The following is a 25,571-nucleotide window of genomic DNA, read 5'->3' as shown; positions in this document are numbered from 1 at the left end:
GAGTCACACTCAAAATTAAAGTGGAAAACCACACTACAGGCTGATCCAACTTTGACGTAATGTCCTTAAAACAAGTCCAAATGAGGCTCAGTGGTGTGTGTGGCCTCCACGTGCCTGTATGACCTCCCTACAACGCCAGGGCATGCTCCTGATGAGGTGGCGGATGGTCTCCTGAGGGATCTCCTCCCAGACCTGGACTAAAGCATCCAACTCCTGGTCAGTCTGTGGTGCAACGTGGCATTGGTGGATGGAGCGAGACATGATGTGCTCAATTGGATTCAGGTCTGGGGAACGGGCGGGCCAGTCCATAGCATCAATGCCTTCCTCTTGCAGGAACTGCTGACACACTCCAGCCACATGAGGTCTAGCATAGTCTTGCATTAGGAGGAACCCAGAGCCAACCGCACGAGCATATGGTCTCACAAGGGGTCTGAGTATCTCATCTCGGTACCTAATGGCAGTCAGGCTACCTCTGGCGAGCACATGAGGGCTGTGCGGCCCCCCAAAGAAATGCCACCCCACACCATGACTGACCCACCGCCAAACCGGTCATGCTGGAGGATGTTGCAGGCAGCAGAACGTTCTCCACGGTGTCTCCAGACTCTGTCACGTCTGTCACATGTGCTCAGTGTGAACCTGCTTTCATCTGTGAAGAGCACCGGGCGCCAGTGGCAAATTTGCCAATCTTGGTGTTCTCTGGCAAATGCCAAACGTCCTGCACGGTGTTGGGCTGTAAGCACAACCCCCACCTGTGGATGCGGGCCCTCATGGAGTCTTTTTCTGACCGTTTGAGCAGACACATGCACATTTGTGGCCTGCTGGAGGTCATTTTGCAGGGCTCTGGTAGTGCTCCTCCTTGCACAAAAGCAGAGGTAGCGGTTCTGCTGCTGGGTTGTTGCCCTCCTACGGCCTCCTCCACGTCTCCTGGTAGCGCCTCCATGCTCTGTACACTACGCTGACAGACACAGCAAACCTTCTTGCAAACCTTCTTGCCACAGCTCGCATTGATGTGCTATCCTGGATGAGCTGCACTACCTGAGCCACTTGTGTGGGTTGTAGACTCCGTCTCATGCTACCACTAGAGTGAAAGCACCGCCAGCATTCAAAAGTGACCAAAACATCAGCCAGGAAGCATAGGAACTGAGAAGTGGTCTGTGGTCACCACCTGCAGAACCACTCCTTTATTGGGGGTGTCTTGCTAATTGCCTATAATTTCCACCTGTTGTCTATTCCATTTGCACAACAGCATGTGAAATTTGTCAATCAGTGTTGCTTCCTAAGTGTACAGTTTGATTTCAGCAGTGTATATACACAAACACATATGTACGTGTGTGATATATATCCACACACACACGTATGTGTGTATATGTACGTGTGTGATTATATACATACACACACGGCTGGATTGGACCCCTCGGGCAGGACAATCCTGCTCTAAAGTGCCAGTTACTTTGTAGCTATGGTGAAGTGTTATGGGTGTTATGGTCATGGCACACACTTGGAAGATGTTCAACTTCCCCTGAATAAAACAAGGTCAGAAGTGCCCTAATCTCTAGACAGACAAATGTAACAAAAGATTTTACTTCTGGGTTTCCGATATCAGTTTGCCCTGATAAAGGAGCATTATTGAATATCAAGTAAAGCAACAAGATGCAATCCGAAGTCAGGCAGCAACCTAAATATAAATCTACCATTAACACCACAAGATGGCAGTATTTCTTAACATAATAAAACGTGAATTTGTCTATCAGTTTATTCAGTCAATAACACTAGTCTGAAAATGAAAGTTATGATAAAAGGCAAATGTCTAAATGGAACGAAAACATTAAGATGAATCTAAATGCAATAATCTTATAAACAAGCAACTAAAATAAATCCTGTGTGTGCTTCAAACCAATGATCTTTTCTCCTAAACGATAGATTCATAATAAAAGACAACAACGGGGGAGTAATTAACAAGGTGTTAAGTAATCATTTCTACTTGGTGTGAAATGAATACGCAAAAGGCGTATATCAGATATTTATCCACTGGATTTGCAAAATAGCAACCATATTCCGAAAAGAAATAATTACTGATTAAATGACAAGGTGATCATCTGGCGCCACCTAGAAAAATACATGATAAAAACAACGAAAACATTGCGGTTCATACAATAGTAGTCTTATAAGCGAGCATACAAAACATTTTAATACATCAAATTGTTCTAAAGTCTAGCATGTAAAGTATATAAAAAAAAGCTGAGGTAAAAAGATGCCTCTGAAATAATTTGTCAGTTTGGTTGGAAAGAGATGGCAGTCAAAGAGCCCTTTTATGACAGTCGAGTTTGACCTACAGATTATTTATTGAGGTAACAACTGCCTGAGTACTGCATCCAACTGGTCAATAGCAATGGCTTGTGTTGATAGTAATTATTTTTGATCTTTTCTTATAAAAATGACCCATATATGCCACTGACGATCGTTCTGAGGTATTATTGGGAGATATTATAACCGTTGTGTGTTTGTTACAAAATAATAATATAATAATTAACCTAAAATGTCCTGTACAGACTGTCAGGTCCACATACCGTACTAAACAACAATAGACCAACTGAAGGGTCATCACTGTGTCCTAAAACACCACTTTGTCAGACTTACTGTACATATGTTTTTTTTTTTCTGTTCTGACCTCGGAAGCACCATGGGGTCAATGTAGTGTTTAGACTAAAGTCTACAAGTGTTCACAAGAATAGAGGAGAACACTTATCAACCCTGAATGAGAAGGGGGGGGGGGGGGGTGAACCTAGTACTGCCCCCTACTCTGAGACATGAAAGAGTAGTTCAGAGAGAAAAGAAGGAAAACCATAACAGGCTGTTGTTGTGAACATGGGATGGCAAGAGTGAGGAAGTCTGAGTAAGAGGTGCTGGTGTCTGGTTGGGGAGTGTGTGAATCCTGTTGAGGCTCTGTGATCTCTGCACTCCCCAGCTGGCAGGGGAAGATTGGCAGCTGCTTCCTCAAGTCAGAGAGGAGGTCAGGGGGTCAGGTGGGCGGGACAAGAAGAGGTCCCTCATCAAGGCTGGGGGAGAACATGAGAGAGAAGAGGAAGAGGTGGAGAACTGAGGTGGATTGGTCATCATCACCTATTTCAGTAGATATTAGCTAAGTTGAATTTGGTAGGTACAGTATGACAGGCTTCATGTCTGGCATTTGCGTACTAAATATTTGCCCAAGATACAGTAGTACCATGACGTGTGTTTGTACCTGCAGTGTCACATAGTCCCTGGGCTTCACAGAGGATGGGGTCTCTGTCCGTCAGCAGTTGGCTCCGCCTGTGGGGGATTGACCCCAGCTCCAACTCTGGGTTGTCTACATCCTCCAGGCAGTCCTGAAACAAACAAACCATTTCAACTTAAATAACACATCATTGTGCATGAAGTCATTTTAATGATACCTTGAACAAATGTTTTCCACTGTTCCCAACCCCCTCCTCCCACAATCTTAAAGGCCCTCCTCACCAGCAGGGCGTAGCTGAGAAGCAGTTTGTGCTGGATGGGAGACACCAAGTGTCTCGGTCTCTTGTCCTGACTCATCAGCTGGGAGGGCATGTCTTCATCCTGCTCATGACTTCTGTGGAAGTTACAGTTTGGAACGTTCAGCAACACTGTCCCTCCAAAAACATCCAAACACCACCGTCTGTCACTCCAAAACACCACCGCCTGTCACTCCAAAACACCACCGCCTGTCACTCCAAAACACCACCGCCTGTCACTCCAAAACACCACTGCCTGTCACTCCAAAACACCACCGCCTGTCACTCCAAAACACCACCGTCTGTCACTCCAAAACACCACCGTCTGTCACGCCAAAACACCACCGTCTGTCACGCCAAAACACCACCGTCTGTCACGCCAAAACACCACCGTCTGTCACGCCAAAACACCACCGTCTGTCACTCCAAAACACCACCGCCTGTCACTCCAAAACACCACCGCCTGTCACTCCAAAACACCACCGCCTGTCACTCCAAAACACCACCGCCTGTCACTCCAAAACACCACCGCCTGTCACTCCAAAACACCACCGCCTGTCACTCCAAAACACCACCGCCTGTCACTCCAAAACACCACCGCCTGTCACTCCAAAACACCACCGCCTGTCACGCCAAAACACCACCGTCTGTCACGCCAAAACACCACCGTCTGTCACGCCAAAACACCACCGTCTGTCACGCCAAAACACCACCGTCTGTCACGCCAAAACACCACCGTCTGTCACGCCAAAACACCACCGTCTGTCACGCCAAAACACCACCGTCTGTCACGCCAAAACACCACCGTCTGTCACGCCAAAACACCACCGTCTGTCACGCCAAAACACCACCGTCTGTCACGCCAAAACACCACCGTCTGTCACTCCAAAACACCACCGTCTGTCACTCCAAAACACCACCGTCTGTCACTCCAAAACACCACCGTCTGTCACTCCAAAACACCACCGTCTGTCACTCCAAAACACCACCGTCTGTCACGCCAAAACACCACCGTCTGTCACGCCAAAACACCACCGTCTGTCACTCCAAAACACCACCGTCTGTCACTCCAAAACATCCAAACACCACTGTCTGTCACTCCAAAACATCCAAACACCACTGTCTGTCACTCCAAAACATCCAAACACCACTGTCTGTCACTCCAAAACAGCCAACACCACTGTCACTCCAAAACAGCCAACACCACTGTCACTCCAAAACATCCAAACACCACTGTCACTAAATCCAACCAGTCGGCTTGTCTCTCTCACTGGTGTGACCCAGACAGCAGTGGGTCAGTAGAGTAGATGGTTACCGTTTCCTGGTAGCAGTGGGGGGCTCTGGGGAGGGGCTGTCAGGGGTCTCAGGGAGCTGGATGCTGAGCAGGAAATCATCATCCATGGAGATATACGGAGCCAGCATGTCCAGATCAACCACTTCCATGTCCTACCAGCACAGGAGACAGACTGCTCAATCCCAGGTATAGGCTCCCTCTTACTAATGTCCCTCTTTCAAAATAGTTTGAGGTATTGAAGAAATAGGAAAGCACTAGAAATCCAGCTCTGTTGTGTGTGGTCTAGCTAGGTAATTGTGTGGCGACCATGCACATCATTATGTGTTCAGCTGTATACTGCATGTACCTCAGGCTGGTTTCTCTTCTGCACGCTCTCATCTGGACAGACCGCAAACAACTTTGCCACCTCGTCCTCTATTGGCAGCTCCTCAATGGGGATCTGACGAGGACAGATATATATATAGTGGACTCCTCATCAGTGAGAACACTAGACTCTAGATACTGTATCTTTACTGACATTTAAGAATCAACTAAAGTTCTTACCAGCGCTGGTGCTGATGAGGTGAGCTTGCTGAATATGGGTGAGAGGAGCTTCCACAGCTCAGGGGTGCACAGTTCCTGAGGGAAATCTGGGGCGGAGTCAGAGCTTGATGGAAGACCGAACGACGGCTCCGCAAAGTCTGCAGAAACACATGTCAAGGCACAAACATAAAAAGCCCTGTGAGCACTCATGACAGTGAATTAATTTGTAGTAAGTAAGCCTCGTCTGAGCCAGAATGGCCCATAGGGCAGGAGGCTGCTTCTGTAGCATGAGGCAGCTTGATCTACTAGTACACTAGTCTGTCGTAGGGCCTCAGGCCACAGAATCTTTTGGTATTCCACCGGGGAACAAACTCCCAAACTTCCAATCTCAGGGGAGACACTAACCACACGTTAGTATAGTACTAAGGTGTGAATTCAAGTTTGAGGATGACCTGTGAGGGGTACGATGGGGTCTCCTGAGACAGGGGCCAGTTGGAGGAGGTCCTCTGGGTTCTCCTTCAGCTGGAGGGAGAGCTCTGCACTGCTGCTGTTGTCACTGTCACACACGGTCTCCTCGGAGGCCTCAGAGACAGGATCACTCTTCAGCCCACAGCCAGTCTGCTCTACTGAGAACACCACATCCGCCTGCTCCACCACACTGAGAGAAAGACACAAAGACAGACAGTGACAGATGATAAGTATGGAGAAGATGTACAGTAGGGAGAATGGAAAGGGATGAACATATGTGTCATGAAAAAGGAGATGAGAGGAGGTGGGCATTACCTGAGGATAAAGTTAAGACAGACCACAGCCTCTGGTTGAGAGGTCTTGTTGTTGTAGATGACTGTAGCCTGGGTCTCTGCCCACACGAAGCCCCCACTCTTAGCCAGGAAACGGTATAGACTGGTGCACACCTGGCCTTTGGACAGAACTGGGATGGGGGAGGGGCAGTGGGTAGGACAGGTCAGTGGATGACAATTAGAAATGTACACATATAAATGTACACAGATAAAACATGTGTATACACCCACCGGCACACACGCACACTTCAAGTTGACCACTTCACTGTAGCACTCCTAAAAGCTAGTAAAGCGCATGCCCCGCCCACCTCAGGATTCCCCTTTCCAGCCATTACTTCCCTGTTTTTTGTGTGGTGTAAAATGAATGTCAAATAATTGTTGTTGGGTCGATTTGTTTAAAAAGAAAATCAATGCCCATTCCTTGCTTGTACAAGGCAAATTTTCCTGTAGATTTTATGTTTGCGCTAATGTCTGTCATGACCGCTCAAACACATGCTGGTTCCCTTCAAAATGTCAACAGCGATATGAAGATTTTGATCAGCATCTTTTACAACGCCGACACGTGGATGGGGATTAAAATGCACAAAGATGATATTTATACCACAAGACAGAGGAGAAAGCGATCTTTGTACAGGTGAGTGTTCCTTTATGGGCCAGTTTAAAAAAAAGAGTTATGATTAAATCATTTGAAATGTTCACAGTAACTCACCTGCAATGGAAGCCACTCCTGATAAGGAACAGCCAAATCTCCTAAATACGGGTTTCGATCTTCCACACAATGTAAACTATTTGTGCGTTGGTCAATTATAGAGCACAGCATTTAGATTATAAAACTGGGGGTTATAATTTTCTTAAAAAGATCGTCACCACTTAATGTTGAATATACAAGAGGATTTGACAAAAAAAACAACAACCATGAATATGAGTGGAATCTACGGTGAAAGCTTTACAAAATAACATTATAGGTCAAAGATGAAACGTGAATTCCCACCAAAACTGATGGATTACATACATGCGTCTGTTATTATACAATTGTTTCTGATATAATTTTAGTCAATATTTGATGGATATATATTTTTTTTTAAATAAAAAAGCGTTGAGTATCTCGCTCCATTACGCAGCTGTTACATTTATCAGAACTCTGTGATGATTGTTGCTACTCAAAGCCTCAGTGGTCTGATGATAGACTATGGATGTTTCTCAAAATGCATACTACCATGCCGGTCTAAATCAAAGTATGCGAAACGGAGCACAGAGGGCACTTCTCGAATGCGTACTCCCGTTTGAATGTATTTTGAAGCATGCGTCGATACAAGCTTCAACGGAAAGTATGCACAGATATATGAAGCAACCACGTAAAAGAAATACGAACATTTCTTGAAAATCAATGGCAGCCATTCTTTGAGCTGAAGCGAGAGAAAAATAAACTCAGACTTTGGAATTAAATGTTGCCCATTCACATCTCATATGTTGTCAGAATACAATATTATATCTTGATGCATTAATAAATACATGCTGTGTTCATTTTGGGATGTTACCCTGCCTACAATACCCACAGTATTGTGCGTAGATTGCGAGCCCAGAGTAACAACAGCGTTATTGCATTTTGGTACACCAGAAGTTCAATTAATTTCCAATGGAATGCTACGTTTGCCTTGCAGCGTTGCGTTGCAGAGGCAGTTGCAGTGCGTTCTGTGTGGTACATACATTGTATTTATCGAACGTAAGCGTCAAACTGTCTGGTATAGACGGCTTGACAAATGGTAGCAGAAGGCGAATGTTGAACTTTTGTTGGACACATATCCAGATGATGCTGCTTACTATTTCGCGTAATAAAACTATCGGTTTGATCAAAGCGTAAGTCAATAGGTCTAACTGGCTAGCTAACAATTATTTGTGGCCAACTACCCACGAAGAATTGACTTCTACCTTGCAAAACATTAGTTTTAGGTAATTTGTGCCTGTTTAACTAGCTGGCTAGTTAGATTATAATGATTCAAATTTATTAAACCTTTATTTAACTAGGCAAGTCAGTATAGCTAGCTGATCATTATGAAGTACAATGTTTGCTTTGTGTATATCTTGTTTGGTCTCCATTGTTGCCATTACCCTGGCTGGAAGAAGGTTCAGTGAATGGGGAGGTATAGTGTGAGGTAATACAGTAAGGGGGAGTGCGAGTGCTTCTTAAATGTAATGTTTTTTGTGTTCTCCACACTCTCATCCTCACAAGAACATGCTCAAGAGAACGTCCTGGGAGAATGCACTCAGAGCATGAGATTGTGGAGCATGGTAGTATGCATATTGAGAAACACCCCTATGCATTCGAGCAGAGCCTAGCAGTAGCTCTGATGTCTTTGTCCATGGCTCTGTTCACACTGACCAGTATGCTTCCCACATGCACCCAGGAGGAAAGGCTGAACAGTAGCATATCAAGTCTGCCCGACAACAGCTGTCACAACAACACTTCGTCCCCAGTACTCACAGTGTCAAGTTACTTACGCATCACTCACAGGCATAACACGTTACAGTGTTACACATACTCTCATAGTACTGTCATTTGTCACATGATAAAGTTACAAAGGAGACTAGGGCTGCAGTCCAAACACGTTATTTCGACCCCCCTCAGCCCTCGTGCTAGTCACTTTCCCTTGGGGGAAATCCCAGTCTAAACCGGATGCAGTTTGATTGACAGCGTCATGGCATTTTGGTACACCAGAAGTATATTAATTTCCTTGCAGCACTGCGTTGCAGAGACAGTTGCATTACGTTCTGTGTGGTGCAGATGTTGGATTTATTGAACGTAAGCGTCAAACTGTCTGGTAGACGGCTTGACAAATGGTAGCAGAAGGTGAATGTTGAACATTTGTTGCACACATATCCAGATGATGCTGCTTACTATTTCACACAATAACACTATCGGTGTGATCAAGATGTAACATTGCCCCCTCAGCACTTGATTTTGCTCAAGGGAGCGAGTGAAGAACTAATCACTTGTGGTGTTTGATATGACCCACAATTCAATGCAAACTGTAGTCACGTCATACTTCGGTGGCCGCAAAGTGTCACATTTAATCAAAACTGCTGCATTTTCGGCATGTCAGACAAAATTATGAAGCTAGCTTGCATTAAAAATATATATATATACAGATTACAATGATTTTATCATTGGCAAATTGCTTAGTGTCATAATGAGGACCCTATAAAAAGTAGCTAGCTTCATAAACATGTTTGGGAATTCTGAAATGTATTGGAATAAATGACCAAACTATAAAACTAGCTAGCCAGCTGTAGCAGCAGTTTTGATTAAATGTGACACTTTACGTTTAGAGCCGAGGGCTGTCTACGTTGAATTTGGACTGCGGTCTAGTTCAGTGAAACCAATGTTTTAGCATGGGCCCTTCCACCTACAATCCACACTGCTCTCAGAGACTCACGGATGTGCAGGCTGTTGGTCACATGATCTGAGTCCAGGGCATGATGGAATTTGTAGGCAGATTTGCCAATCAGATCTTCTGGCTCGTATCCTACTAGCTCTGACACCCTGGCAAGACAGTGGAGACAGAAGGAGGTGTCAGGGGTGAGAGGTCAGCTTGGAGTCAACAACCAGAGATGATGTAGTATGGTAGTATTGCAAGAGGGAATGGTAGAACATGGTATCTTAATCTGCTGGGGTAAATTAGTTATGAGTTATTGTAATTCTATGAGCCCCGCTGAGAGCGGGCAACAATGGTTATAAACTTTCCCACGGTATGGGGATGACCATCTCCAGCTGTCTGTGTGTAGTGGGAAATTATTTTATTAAATGATTTCCTGTATTTTATTTGTTAATGATATGTTACAATTATATTTATATATGTGGAGAGACCCCGAGGGATACATTCCCCTAGGAGGTGAAACTGGAATTAGCCATGCTAATATAATGTTTATTTTATATTTCACCTTTATTTAACCAGGTAGGCTAGTTGAGAACAAGTTCTCATTTACAACTGCGACCTGGCCAAGATAAAGCATAGCAATTTGACACATACAACACAGCGTTACACATGGAATAAACAAAACAGTCAATAATGCAGTAGAACAAAATAAAACAAAAAGTCTATATACAGTGAGTGCAAATAAGGTAAGATAAGGGAGTTAAGGCAATAAATAGGCCATGGTGGTGAAGTAATTACAATATAGCAATTACACACTGGAATGGTAGATGTGCAGAAGATGAATGTGCAAGTAGAGATACTGGGGTGCAAAGGAGCAAGATAAATAAATAAATACTGTATGGGGATGAGGTAGGTAGATAGATGGGCTGTTTACAGATGGGCTATGTACAGGTGCAGTGATCCGTGAGCTGCTCTGACAGCTGGTGCTTAAAGCTAGTGAGGGAGATACGAGTCTCCAGCTTCAGAGATTTTTGCAGTTCGTTCCAGTCATTGGCAGCAGAGAACTGGAAGGAAAGATGACCAAAGGAGGAATTGGCTTTGGGGTTACCAGTGAGATATACCTGCTGGAGCGCGTGCTACGAGTGGGTGCTGCTATGTTAATGACATGTTTGGTTAAGTAGTTCTGTTAGTCTATAATTATCTGTTTTAACTGACTACTGATATCTTTTAACTTCTTAAAAACAGACCTTTGACCTGTTTAAGTGCCGATGGTATACTTTCTGGTAATCTGTGCCGACGGTGGCTAAGGCCACTGATTTAGCTGCAGTCTGAGAATATTTAATGACCTTGTTGACAGAACAGTTGTCTGCTGATAGTGGATGAAGGGCCTTATCCGAGGAGTCCAGGCAGACTTTTTCTATGTTGGAGGTTGTCTCCCTGTTGCAACATATATGAAATATAATTGATTTATGATTGACTATATCGGCAATTGCTCCTCTTTTATTCAGGGGTTGGGAACCAAAATAATTTTCCAATCATTCTGTTCTGAACTCCTATAATATAATAAAGTTCTGAACCGGGTCAAATCCACCCAAAAGTAATGGTTTATTTAGTTCCTTTTCGTAATATTTTTAACTTGTGAAATCAACATTATTTTACATTCAGCTCATTCATTTACTCCACCAATTAGCGTGGATAGAGAAGCTTGCTACGAAACAGGTGAGCAAGTAGTTTACATGTTGTTTGATTGGGCATACAAGTGCAGGTGCGACTGAAATTTCATGAGTGGTGAGAGAGCGAGAAAAAGGGGTGAACTTTTAGGGGGCTTGAAGTTCTGAACATCATGGCATGACTTGGAATGTGTTTAGGCTATTACTAGCATCAGCACTTCACTGAATTACATCATTATATACTAGATATTATGCATATATTTTAAACAAAAAATATTATTAAACGGTTCTCAAGATTTGAAAATAACGGTTCTGTTCTGGAACACTGGAGATTGAACACTTTCGTTGCCGGTTCTGTTTCCGTTCCTCTTTTACGTATTTTGGTGCGGTTCCCTGAACCGGTTCCAACCCCAGCTTTTATTCACTTGACAATCCCCTTTAGTGTGTGTGTGTGTATCAGGGTTTCTGTTCGGAAAATGTGACAGAGGACATTTGACCGGCAACATTTTAATTGACCAGATATTTGAGAAATGTACCGGACCAATATGCACTAAGTGCGTAACCTGATTAGGGAGTCTACCCACGGTGCTCTGAGTGACAGAAACCACTTTTAGAATATGGTAACTCGTATTAACAGAACATGCAAGTCGAGGATGCAACGATGTGCGGTCCTTCTTACTGAATTCTGAATGCAATTAACGGGAAAACTTTTGTTGTGAAATTAGTTTTGAACAGTCATCCAACTTGGAATTCCAACACGGGCCTCTTGCTAGAGCTCCGACTTTCAAACCTGAAGATCACGGATGTCATGATTTGACCTCGTATTTTCAGAGTTCCCAGGTGCAGCAGCACCTCTTGTGAGGTCTGACAGATTTTCCACTCAAAGGCTCTGTATCTGTATGCAGGTGATAAATAAGATACAACGAATATACTGTACACCTACATAACGAATATACTGTACACCTACATAACGAATATACTGTACACCTACATAACGAATATACTGTACACACGCACCAATTACATTTCACTAGATTATGCAAATTAACCTATAGACCGATATGCATGCCCAGTCAAACGTATTTCCATCTGCAAAAAACTAAAATTAACTTGTTCGAACAAAAGCCTGCTATTACCGGCTAACGGGAACCCTAGGGTGTATGTGTGTGAGGTTTCTGTTGCCGTGTGTGTGTGTACTAGCCTAAAAGTGAGCGTTCGGTCTGGTTTAATCATGGGTGTATTCTGTGATTCTGTTGCAAAAACGTTTTGCAAACAAAACTTCACTCCAAAACGCTGTTGAGTTGCATTTTGTTCTTAAACGGAAATTGCAGTTCAGTCGTGTCGCTCTTAAAAAAAATAAAAATTGCGTCTGGAAGAAGTTGGAAGCGACCCCAGGACTTCCCTCCACTATCAAGCAGGGTTTCCCAAACTCGGTCCTGGGCAGCTGGAGCCAAACACTTTTCGGATTGGAATGACAACGCGTGGAAATCATAAAATTTAAATCAACTACAACTTCCGTTTAAGAACCCAACATATTTTACATCACGTTGAAGAAATGTTTTGCAACAGAACCGGCACAAAATAATACACCCCGTGTGTGTGTTCGCTCAGCCTCACCTGCCATCGCAGTGTGTGAAGCACAGGTCCATGCTGTGTCGAGTGAGGAACGTGCTCCGGTCCAGGGGGAACTCCACACTAGACGGATGGGGGATGGGCTCACACAGCACTGTCATGAAGCTGCCTGCAGGAGGTGATGAATCCTCGCCACTGCAGCACACACGCATGTGGCCTGTACAGTGCAGCACCTGGGGGCCACAGACTGCAGTAAGATAACAATGGCTATCCATATATACTTACAGGGCACATGAATGGGCATCAGGACCCATGTGAATGTTGTAGAGCAGGGATGGGGGACACAAACAAATCTGAACTCATCATAAGGGGCTGCAGTTGCTCGTTTTATTTTGTGTGGGAATTGATACGAGGGTCTTTAAACTAAAAAGGGGGCCATCTCTGTTGTAGCGTCAACTCAGGGCAGACGGACTATGTTAAGCAACATTCACAGTGGGACTTGAAGCTAGACATGCCCTGTTAGAAGAAAGTGAAAACATTTAAAGGACTCTTCAATAGAAGAGTAAGGCTCCCATCCCGAATGGCACCCTATTCCCTATAAAGTGCACTACTTTAGACCAGAGCTCTGGCGCAGACCAACTAACTGAAAGATGGAGAGGTACTGGAATGACAGTGTTAAATTGGGATGTGGCACCCTTGTAACATGGCCAAGAGTGAGAACACAGACTCACCCCAATAACACACCTCTACTGGAGTCCAGAGCGTAACTGGGTCAAGGCTTTTTGACCGTCATGGTCTCTGATGGACCCCTGCCCTGTGTGTCGGTGCACGTGTGTGTGTGTACACTTGTTTTCCTATCAGTACCCCAACGTCCTAACAACTCACCCATATGTCCTGACAAGGTAGGAAAACAACTTTTTTGAAAAGTCAGGACTTCTTTCATGTCCTGAATTTGTTCACATGCGATTTTAAGCTTAAGGGTTAGGTTTGGGGGTTAAGGTTAGGTTTAGGGGTTAGGAAAAAATATGATTTGTAATGGTCAAAAATGTTTACTCCACAAAAAGTCCAGAAATGTTAAGAAAATAAAGCTGTGTTATCCCCTGGATCAACCTCTCAGCCTTGGGTGAATTTTGACTCGTTCTATTGTCCAGCCTAACAGCAAGAATCTTGATCAAGGAGGGGACTCGTCTCTGCTGTAAATCTTGCAAGCTAGCAACTTAGCAAACCAAATGTATAGCTGGAGAAAATTTAGCTAGCAAACAGTTGTGAGTTTCAAGTGTAACTTGATCACCTCTCTGTGGATGGATCGGCACGTCACAACGCTTCCATTTGCTCTGTGTGCTCTTTGCAAACCAATATACCACGTGACTGACTCAATCAGCTGCTTGGGGAACGACTTCATAATGAAACAGGCAAAATGAAGAACGCCATCTGCTTCATATATTAACCTAGTGCACAAGTTGACAGCAGGTACAGTGCATTCGGAAAGTATTAAGACCCCTTGACTTTGTTATGTTAGAGCCTTATTTTAAAATGGATTAAATAAAAATCGTCATCAATCTATACCCCATGACAAAGCGAAAACAGATTTTTAGAAATGTTTACATAAATATTCAGACCCTTTGCATTGAGACTCAAAATTGAGCTCAGGTTCATCCTGTTTCCATTGATCATCCTTGAGATGTGTCTACAACTTGGCGTCCACCGGTGGTAAATACATTTGATCGGACATGTTTTAGAAAGGCACAGACCTGTCTATATAAAGGTCTAACATTTGACAGTGCATGTCAGAGAAAAACTCAAGCCATGAAGTAGAAGGAATTGTCCGTAGTTCTCCGAGACAGGATTATGTAGAGGCACAGATCTGGGGAAGGGTACCAAAAGATTACTGCAGCATTGAAGGTCCCCAAGAAAACGGTGGCCTCCATAATTCTGAAATCTAAGAAGTTTGGAACCACCAAGAATACCTAGAGCTGACCGCCCAGCCAAAACTGAGATATCAGGGGCGAAGGACCTTGGTCAGGGAGGTGACCAATAACCTGATGGTCACTCTGACAGAGCTCCAGAGTTCCTGTGTGGAGATGGGAGAACCTTCCATAAGGACAACCATCTCTGCAGCACTCTACCAATCAGGCCTTTATGGTACAGTGGCCAGAGGGAAGCCACTCCTCAGTAAAAGGCACATGACAGCCGACTTGGAGTTTTCCAAAAGGAACCTAAAGGACTCTCAGACCATGAGAAAAAAGATTCTCTGGTCTGATGAAACCAAGATTGAACTCTTTGGCCTGAATGCCAAGCGTCACATCTGGAGGATTCTTGGGGGCAGACGTACCTTCCAGGTGGCAGACTTTATGTTGACAGTGCGCCCTCTACTAGTCAGAGTGCTCTTCATCCTAAGGAAAAAGTTCATCTCTGTGTGTTGCTGCGCTGGTTTCTTCTTGGACACACCTGGGTTGGAGAGATGGTAGAGTTGGAACCTATGTGAGCATGCATGATGAACATAGACACACACACACACACACACACATGCATGCAGTCACTCACACACACACGTACGTATGAACGCACACACAAACATACAAAGGGTGGTTTGTCTCACCTGGCCTAGGCGCCAGGAGATCCCGTAGCTCCTCTTGGTCACATGGGTGGACAAAGTCATACACACTCTGACCCAGCAACTCCAGCTAGACAACATAATAACAATACAACCATGTCAATACAATACCACACAGGCCCCTTCCCATGAATTACAGATTCTGAAAAGCTGCAGTGCAGGTTCTCTCAAAATACTAAGTCAGAGAATATCACACCAGGTGCTTTGTAGCTTGTATTTGCTAACTTCTACAAACAGGATGATGTCTGCATTTTCTTGGCAATCCAACCAGACTCTTAGATTTGTCCTGCAGGGTAATCTATGGGACCATTAACTTTTAGCTCCCACGTCACTATTGTGGGATGATTATTTGTAATGACTGTTGATTGTATTATTACATGGCTACACGTCAATTTATGATTAAAAAAAATACAATTATAATATATAAAGTTAAGAAAAGTGGAGAAAAAAAAATATATTTCTGTAGAATATGAGGGTTCTCAGAGACGACAACCTATTCTGAAAGAAGAAAAGGAAGCACATATATGGAGCACATACACTATATATATATACAAAAGTACGTGGGCAACCCTTCAAATGAGAGGATTCGGCTATTTCAGCTACCCCCATTGCTGACAGGTGTATAAAATTGTGCACACAGCCATGCAATCTCCATAGACAAACATTGGCAGTAGATTGAAAGTCACTGAGCTTTTCAGTAAGGCCAAAGTGGCACTGTCATAGGATACCACCTTTCCAACAAGTCAGTTTGTCAAATGTCTGCCCTGGTCAACTAAGTGCTGTTAATGTGAAGTGGAAACGTCTAGGAGCAACAACGGCTCAGCCATGAAGTGGTAGGCCACACGCGCTCACAGAACGGGACCGTCGGGTGCTGAAGGTCGCAAAGTGTGAAAATCGTCTGTCCTTGTTTGCAACACTCACTACCAAGTTCCAAACTGCCTCTGGAAGCAACGTCAGTACAAGAACTGTTCATCGGGAGATTCATGAAATGGGTTTCCTTGGCCAAGCAGCCACACACAAGCCTAAGATCACTATGCACAATGTCAAGCATTGGCTGGAGTGGTGTAAAGCGTTCTCTGGAGTGATGAATCACGCTTCATCTGGCAGTCCCATGGACGAATCTGGGTTTGGCGGATGCTAGGAGAACGCTACCTGCCCGAAATGCAAAATGCCAATTGTAAAGTTTGGTGGAGGAGGAATAATGGTCTGGGGCTGTTTTTCATGGTTCGGGCTTGGCCCCTTAGTTCCAGTGAAGGGACATTAACGCTACAGCATACAATGACATTCTAGATGATTCTGTGCTTCCAATTTTATGGCAACAGTTTGGGGATTTCCTGTTTCAGCATGAAAATGCCCCCGTGTACAAAGCGAGGTCCATACAGAAATGGTTTGCCGAGATTGGTCTGGAATAACTTAACTGGCCTACACAGAGCCCTGACCTCAACCCCATCAAACACCTTTGGGATGAATTGGAACGCTGATTGCGAGCCAGGCTTAATTGCCCAACATCAGTGCCCGACCTCACTAATGCTCGTGGCTGAATGGAAGCAAGTCCTTGCAGCAATGTTCCAACATCTAGTGGTTAGTCTTCCCAGAAGAGTAGAGGCTGTTATAGCAAAGGGGCGACCAACTCCATATTAATGCCCTTGATTTTAGAATGAGATGTTCGACGAGCAGGAAGTGTATCATGTCTGCATTCTACTAAGTCTTTAACTGATTCATTCTACCTGACTATACTCAATAGAACTTTGTGGATACAGCCTGATTGTAAACACATGGGAACAACGCACAACAGCAGTGGAATTGTAAACGGCTATAGTACTACTATATGCCATTAGGTAGATGCTTTTTATTCAAAAGAGATTTACAACAGTGAGTGCATTAATTTTCATATGGATCGCCCCAGTGGGAATCAAACCCATGACCCAGACGGTGCCAGGAACATAGAGCTGTATGTACCTGTGGGATGCCCAGGTGTTTGCTGACGCTGTCACCCAGGTAAATCATATCCCCCTCCTCGGTCATCACCAGGATGAAGCCTGCCAGCGCCCGGGGGTAGAACGCATCCACCGTGTCCTCGTCCCCATCTGTGAAGTGCTCCTCACTCGTGTCCCCTGCAATGACATAAAACACACGTCATTAGAAAACACATCCCATGTCATGTCAGAACCTGCTTGGCCTGGACTACCACCATCTTGGGAGTTGGTTACTACTTGGAAAGTAATAACGAAAGTAGGCCTGGCTCTCTCAACCAGTCACAGTACAGGACATGGACACACAGTGGGGCAAAAAAGTATGTAGTCAGCCACCAATTGTGCAAATTCTCCCACTTAAAAAGATGAGAGGCCGGTAATTTATATCATAGGTACACTTCAAATATGACAGACAAAATAAATAAAAAAATCTAGAAAATCACATTGTAGGATTTTTAATGAATTTATTTTTAAATTATGGTGGAAAATAAGTATGGGTCAATAACAAAAGTTGATCTCAATACTTTGTTATATACCCTGTGTTGGCAATGACAGAGGTCAAATGTTTTCTGTAAGTCTTCTGTAAGTCACAAGGTTTTCACACACCGTTGCTGGTATTTTGGCCCATTCCTCCATGCAGATCTCCTCTAGAGCAGTGATGTTTTGGGGCTGTTGCTGGGCAACACGGACTTTCAACTCCCTCCAAAGATGTTCTATGGGGTTGATATCTGGAGACTGGCTAGGCCACTCCAGGACCTTGAAATGCTTCTTACGAAGCCACTCCTTCATTGCCCGGGCGGTGTGTTTGGAATCATTGTCATGCGGAAAGACCCAGCCACGTTTCATCTTCAATGCCCTTGCTGATGGTAGGCTTTGTTACTTTGGTCCCAGCTCTCTGCAGGTCATTCACTAGGTCCCCCCATGTGGTTCTGGGATTTATGCTCACCGTTCTTGTGATCATTTTGACCCCACAGGGTGAGATCTTGCGTGGAGCCCCAGATCGAGGGAGATTATCAGTGGTCTTGTATGTCTTCCATTTCCTAATAATTGCTCCCACAGTTGATTTCTTCAAACCAAGCTGCTTACCTATTGCAGATTCAGTCTTCCCAGCCTGGTGCAGGTCTACAATTTTGTTTCTTGTGTCCTTTGACAGCTCTTTGGTCTTGGCCATAGTGGAGTTTGGAGTGTGACTGTTTGAGTTTGTGGACAGGTGTCTTTTATACTGATAACAAGTTCAAACAGGTACCATTAATACAGGTAACGAGTGGAGGACAGAGGAGCCTCAAAGAAGAAGTTACAGGTCTGTGAGTGCCAGAAATGTTGCATGTTTGTAGGTGATCAAATACTTATTTTCCACCATAATTTGCAAATAAATTCATTAAAAATCCTACAGTGTGATTTTCAGGATTTTTTTTCTCATTTTGTCTGTCATAGTTGAAGTGTACCTATGATGAAAATTACAGGCCTCTCATCTTTTTAAGTGGGAGAACTTGCACAATTGGTGGCTGACTAAATACTTTTTTTGCCCCACTAACTGGCCAATGGGAGCCCACCTGAGCGGAGGTGGTGCATGCGAAGGAAGCTGAGCGTCACCCTCATGATGGCGGCCTTGTCCAGGTCGGCGGAGACTCTGCGGGGGAGGGGCAAGGTGTGGGCCAACTTGTAGAACAGCTCCGTCTCCAGACTCCGTCTGCAGCGCGCCGCATCCCGGGAACGCACCTTCCGCTGATCCGTACTCGACCTGGATAGAGGGAAGAGGAAGAAGAAAAAAAATTGTGAGGAAGTGATAAGATAGGAAGAGAAGTAGAAGAACACACCAAGGCATACTGAGGAGGTGTTCATTCAGGAAGATAAATCCTTTGAGATTTCTTGACATCCCTGCGCTTACCAATGTAATCAAATTTTCCGATGTGTGAAATTCTAACCAAACGACTAAAACCCTTTAAAACTGATATCAATATATTTTTTCTGTGAAGTCAGTCATTGGGTCCACAATGCCAAACTAGATATTTAACATCCACTTCGTATCTACAGTGTAATATCCACTTCCTTCTCAGACACCAAACAAAATTCTAATTTCAAACATTGGTTTAATACTCTTCATTATCAAACTTCTGACCTTTTTACTCTCGCTATCACACCTCCATAACCGAATATGGAAATATTCAAACTCACACATACTAACAGATGGAACAAAATGTATTTCCTAAATTGTTTCCGCTTTGATTCAGCATGTAGGGGCCACCATTTGTAGTTTACGTGTTCACCAAGTCACACTATGTCTGAGAGGGAGAAGGGAAACGATCCTACCTAAACCACAGCCCTCAAATCTCCTCTTGCCTCCCTCCCCCGATTTCCTCCCTCGCTCCACAGGGACACAGGCAGGCTCTGTTAACCTGTTTATGGCATCTGACCCCAATCAACAGTAGGACCCCCACTTCCGCTTCTCCCTCATGTCCTCCATTGTCATTCCCCCCCCAGAACATTTTACAAAAAAAAAAAAAAAACATTACTGGAAGAACTGTGCAGATGCAAAGTTTGGTACCAGAGGTTTGGTAAAATCTCCCTTTTTATGTGACCACGTTTTTAAAAATAATTTGCTCCGAATGAAGATTCAAAAGGTGCAGAACTACAGTAAGTAAAGTGGATTTATGCCCAGTAACAGAAATGCGGTAACGGAATTCCATCATGGGTCCCTGATCTGTACCACACAGAAATGCATAATTATGGATGCCATTCTCTTCATGGTGATGCATACTAAATATGTACACAAAAAGGTAGAAATGTGCAATATCCTCCTTCGCATATTTGGGTATTATTCTACACACTGGCTATTATTTTAATGCCACCCGCTACCAAACAAATATGGTTGGTCCAGACCGGACAAAATCTTAACCAATCATAGAAGTCTCTGTTTCACAAGTTTGGACATCAAAGTACAGCTCAGTAGAATACAGTACAGGGTGGGACTGATTTCTTTATTCCACTCCTTTTCCTTCCACGCCCGCCCACTCCCACTGATGTCTTGTCCGACTCCCACCTCCTCCCGCAAGAACTGGTCCTGAACCCGACCACAGTCCCACAAAGTTATTTTAGGTGTATGAGGCAGCTTGATTAGCAGTCCTGGTCTTTAGTTTTGAACAGTTTGGGATACAGATGAGCGGTTTTCTGCATTGTTAAAGTGCAACCAGGGACACAAACCATGCTCCGTTTGTTTCTATAGCAGAGGCTATGCCCAAAGCCATACATAAAGAAATAAATTACTTTGGCTAAGCCTAATCAGACTTTCCTGTGCTAATTGTTTTCAAAGACAAAGTAAAATAATCCAAATGACTCGTGATGTGTGGCCCTTCAAATGATACATTTGTAACAACCTGAGCGCACTGGACCTGAAACAAGGGTACAGATGCAACCATGTGCCATTTAATGTATCTGACCGACACTAGTGCTCCCAAGACAAAATTCCATGTGCATTCCACGTCTACAAATGAGTTTCTTAAAAAAAAAAAGTTGAATCAAGATTAGGAAAAGTTTCATGGCACACTTAAGAGTTACTCAAGGCACACCAGTGGGCAGCGGAAAACCGGTTAGGAACCACCGGCACATCATACTTAGGAAGTTAATTTCCATGGAAAAACAACCATGTGATTCTCCGCCCATGCATTTAGCCTACAGCAGGGCTTTCCAACCCCGTTCCTGGAGACCTACTGGAAGGTAGGTTTTAGCTCCAACCCTAATCTAGCGCACCTGATCCTAATCAATAGCTGGTTGATAAACTGAATCAGGTTAGTTCCAACTGGGGTTAAATCCTACAGGAGGGTAGCTCTCCAGGAACAGGGTTGGAGAGGCCTGGCCTGGTTATTTAACTGAGAACATGCATGGGCACATTTGATCTTGCAAACCCAACACCAAAAAAGATGATGTAAGCAACTGAACATGAAGAATAATTATCCTATGAGAGTTTGTGAATAGTGCGACAGGTGCTTTAATACAATCGATTACACACAAAAAATGAAACAGAAAGACAACCGTTCAAAATAATCTGCAGGACTAAAAAATCTGATCATGCCAAAGTTGTCCGTCTGACCGCCCGCTCCCAGCATGAAAGAAATGCTACCGAATGGCAATGCTCTCTGTAGGGACCCGCAGGTCCCGTGGGATTCAACGCTCTACGGTACAGCAGGGAACAGAACAGTAGAGGTCAGTTCAGTCAAGTAGAGTATAGTTCAGTAAAGTACATTAAAGTTCAGTACATTCGTGTACACAACTCTAGTGTACTCGTGTGCTGTACTGAACTCTACTATTCTTCCTTACTGTACAGTACTAAACTATACTTTTCTTGAATGTAATGTACTATACCACACTGTGCACTACTGTACTGTAATGTACTGTCCAAACTTGTGAAACATAGACATATATGATTGGTTCAGATTTGGTCAGGTCCAAATTTTAACCAATCACGGACTTCTAGATTTGGGGCAAATTAAAACCAGCCTTAATTTATCAATGTCTTACTAGGTTCTGGCGTACGTGAATATTCTAAGATTTTCGTGTGCCACAAATTGGGATTTATCAAACTGTCATAATCAACATACACACATGTTTTCATTGATAAATCAGAACCATATTATATTTGCGCTCTTGTGAACAAGCGTTACCCCCCCCCCCTGAATAATGCACCCCCCATTCACCTTTTATGGTAAAGAAAATGCCCTCATTTGTTGTGTGATTTGGAAATGTTTGAACTAGGCCATGTTACTTTCTAAAATAAAGCACAATGGCAAATTTGATTACATTTCTGTAGAGGTGAGGCCAGAATGTTTTAATATTTTACAGTCACCTTTCCCAAACACACTGGCCACACATTTTGCACGATTGATTGTTATTCAATTATTCAAACAATTTAAAAGTAAATGCTACAGCCCACACTATGCAAAATAACATTTTGTTTGTCAATAGATGATTGTGTTTCCATCTTCTGCCTTGGTATAGGCTATGATGTCACACTCGTATCTCACAGCAATACTGCAGCCGACCCATACTGTCCCATAATGTACTTGTTGCTGTTGAAGTAACAGTTGTTGTGTTGAAGGGGTCAGAGTGCATTGCCTGCAAGGCCCTGACTGCTGATTGGTCAGTTCATTGGAGCCAGATCCTTTTAACCCCTGGGATCTTTATAGGTCAGTGGCTGGTATGCTGGGGTGGGGGAGGGGTATTTGAGTGAGATGGAGCCTCTCAGCCAGCCTGTTCGTCAGCTTTTTTTACATGATTAAAGAGTGCAAGATATTTTGTGAATCTGTCTTAAAACATAATTGTATTTGTAGGGGTTGAAAAAACATTAAGGAAAAAAATGGTCTATATCAAAGAATGTCATTTTGGCCATAAAAATACTGTCTTAAGTTACAGGAATGAAAAGATTTTATACAATTTGATATGAGAGATTTTTGACACCTAAAGAACACTTGGGCCTTGTTACAGTTAAACATTTATACAGACAGATTGTTATGAGATATCTGCTCCCTTTTCTGTGCACATGTTGACAAGATGTTGGGGAATCACTGAAGTGGAATATTGACCCACTGAGCTAGCCTTATGACTCAAACTTAATTTTTCCACTGCTCTATGTTCGCTGCATACTTCAATTTGAGACTACCATCGTTGAAGTAATTTGTGGTGATGTCAAAAGGAGGGGTATTGTACAAAACAAAGTAATCAGCGATTGGATCATCTCTAACCAGAGTATCAAAGCCAATGACAATTTTTCAAAATGCCGCTTTATCCACGTGTGTTCTTGCTCTGGCCCAACCAATCGGTTTCTGGGACCAATCAGAATGGTTTGAATATTTGTGTGTTCTAGAAATCGTCAGGGAGGTACTCAGATCCAGACTCATTGCGGAGAAGAAACTAATGTCCATGGGTGTGGCGTAGCATTTGGCCGGAGCAAGGAGTTTGGGTAGCCAGGCAACCACTTAGCATTTCTGAATAGTCTCTTCATGTACAGCTCAATAAAGAAGCAAGGCATTTTGTTATATTTCAATGTAATATTGGGATGTAAACTCAAACTTAAATACATTTAAATTTGTATTTGACATGGTATATGTGTCTTCAATTGAAGCCCATACTGTGTGAGATGTATACTTTTGAAAAGGTAAAGATTTGTTTAAGACTACTAAACACTGAACCTGTCTAAGCCCTCCGCAGAAACATGATAGAGTCCTATAAAAGGTGTTTAGTTCAGGGATAGTTCAGTCAAAATTTATATTTGGGTCTAATTATCCTGACATTGAGTTGTGTCTGAAGGCCCATGGTGACTCTACAATCATCTATTTATTACTTCTGCCACAGCCAGCATGGCCAAATTTCATGAATGTAAACAGCCAAACCAATGTTAACAATGCTGCACTGCAAGCTGAAAATTCCCCCCCAAAAAATATTGTTGTGGATTCTCGTCACCATGGGCTTTCAGTTCAGACAACTCAAGGTAAATCTACCCAAATATAGATTTTGACTGAACTAAGGCCTCTCTCTTTAACCTTTTGATTTTTGAAAAATATTTATTTTCAATATATATAAAAAAAAGTTAGCTTCCAAAGGGTTCCAAAACCGTAGATCGCAAGCGAGGGGGATCAACATTTAGATAGAGCATTTGGGCAGCATCAGACCATTTCCCACACCCGGCATATAAGTAGCCTACATGGAATGACCCAATGCAATGCAACTGGAGTCATGATAAGGGCAAGATGGATGATATTGAGGTGTGTGAATTGGGTAGACTCAATCCTATCCTGAATTATAGTTAATCCCTCAACCAAAACTATGTATCAAAATAAATATTTAAATATGCTCAACATGTTCTACAACAAATAAAATAAGGTTGTCTAATAGTTGGACTATTTACAAAGCCAATATCTAAATGCAGTGACAAATAGGTGTCATGGCCACACAGTTGTCATGTGTAAAAAAAAAAATATTATATATAAAAGGATAATAACATTTGTCTGTAATACTACTAGCCATAGTTTTTATCAAGTTGGCTTTAGCTAGCCCAGATAGGTTCCTAATCTCCCAACTTCATAACTAGCTACTAAGAAGCCATTTCAGGCTATCAATCAAGTTAGAGTAGGTAGCTTGGCTGACTATTTTAGCTGGCATGTGTAAGGGACATCACGCAGCTTGCTTACCGAGTACCACTTCGGACCATACCTGGAGCGAGCTCAGATCCTCTGCCTTGCTAGCTAGCACAAGTAACCACTCTCCTGAAGAGTCTTGCCAGTCAACGCCACATGAAAAGATAGCTGAAGCCTGAAGTGGGGACCCTTCAGGCTGAGGAGTAAGTTTCACACATCCCCATCAGCTACACATGCCTGTGCGGCAAGGTTGGTAGACTTCAGAAATGCAAGCAATAACTAAATGTACTAAATAAGACTTACATTCCTTACCCAGATGTTTGTCCCTAAATAGCAGGAAAAAGCAGTTCCTCCTCATGGACTTTGTGCCCTCTCAGATTTTGGGGGTACATGACGCCCCTGGGAGACAATACTTGAAAAATGGAATAAGTGAATTGTACTTAAAAAAAAAAAATGTTTTAAAAATGTGTTAAACATTTTGATATTTCGGATGTGTACATGGGTGCGCATGTCCAGGTTATTTTGGAGTCGGCAGACAATAGGCTACGAGAACACTAGGAATACGTCGTCGACGATGTCTAACTGAAAACATACATATAGAACTCGTTTAAAAATGTCTTACCGTTTTCCAACAGGCTCTTCTTTCGTATCCATATTCAAATCGTAAACGTTAAATCTAACACTTCAGGTTTTGTTTTATTATTGTTTATTCTATACTGACTGTTCTGTTCAACGCGAGAAAGATCTAACCACAACGCCTCGTACCGCCTGCCTTCCGCCTTTGCAGACATTATAGCCAATGAGAGGACAGATTCCCATATGAACAACAGGGCTGCGTTCAGTGCGAAAAAAAGTACGGCAACGTCCAATTAAAGGGAAATGGTGCTGTTCTAAACGACCATTTGAAAAACTGAGAGGGATTGGGGTTAGAGAACGCTCCGCTTTCCTTTAAATACGTACGTTATTGCTTCAAGCAACGGAGCAAACGTACCTCAAAGTCTGTTTTAAGAACGTTTTGAGCTAACGTACCGTTCGGTACAAACGGTCACGCAACGTAGCAAACGTCCAATCGACCTGAAGGCACCCAAGCACAATTTTGATCTATTGGGCTCGTTT

The 25,571-nt window shown here is 43.4% G+C and overlaps 1 protein-coding gene across 1 annotated transcript; it reads right to left on the bottom strand.

The window, feature by feature from the left end:
• Positions 1-1,739: 1,739 nt before the first annotated feature.
• LOC139386402 (hypoxia-inducible factor 1-alpha-like) lies at positions 1,740-25,247 on the bottom strand. Its single transcript, XM_071131974.1, has 15 exons — positions 25,078-25,247; positions 18,882-19,069; positions 17,315-17,469; positions 15,341-15,425; positions 15,074-15,189; positions 12,787-12,974; positions 9,560-9,666; positions 6,109-6,256; positions 5,778-5,983; positions 5,347-5,483; positions 5,150-5,242; positions 4,825-4,955; positions 3,496-3,607; positions 3,242-3,365; positions 1,740-3,056 (listed from the first exon to the last, which is right to left on the bottom strand). The coding sequence occupies exons 1-15, from the start codon at positions 25,107-25,109 to the stop codon at positions 2,995-2,997; spliced, it is 1,884 nt and encodes a 627-aa protein (XP_070988075.1). The 5' UTR covers positions 25,110-25,247; the 3' UTR covers positions 1,740-2,994.
• Positions 25,248-25,571: the final 324 nt, after the last annotated feature.

This window comes from Oncorhynchus clarkii, chromosome 27 (genome assembly GCF_045791955.1).
Source record: "Oncorhynchus clarkii lewisi isolate Uvic-CL-2024 chromosome 27, UVic_Ocla_1.0, whole genome shotgun sequence".
Lineage (NCBI taxonomy): Eukaryota > Metazoa > Chordata > Actinopteri > Salmoniformes > Salmonidae > Oncorhynchus > Oncorhynchus clarkii.
Note: the sequence above shows the minus strand (reverse complement) of the source record. Positions and strands in the feature narration are given on the sequence as shown.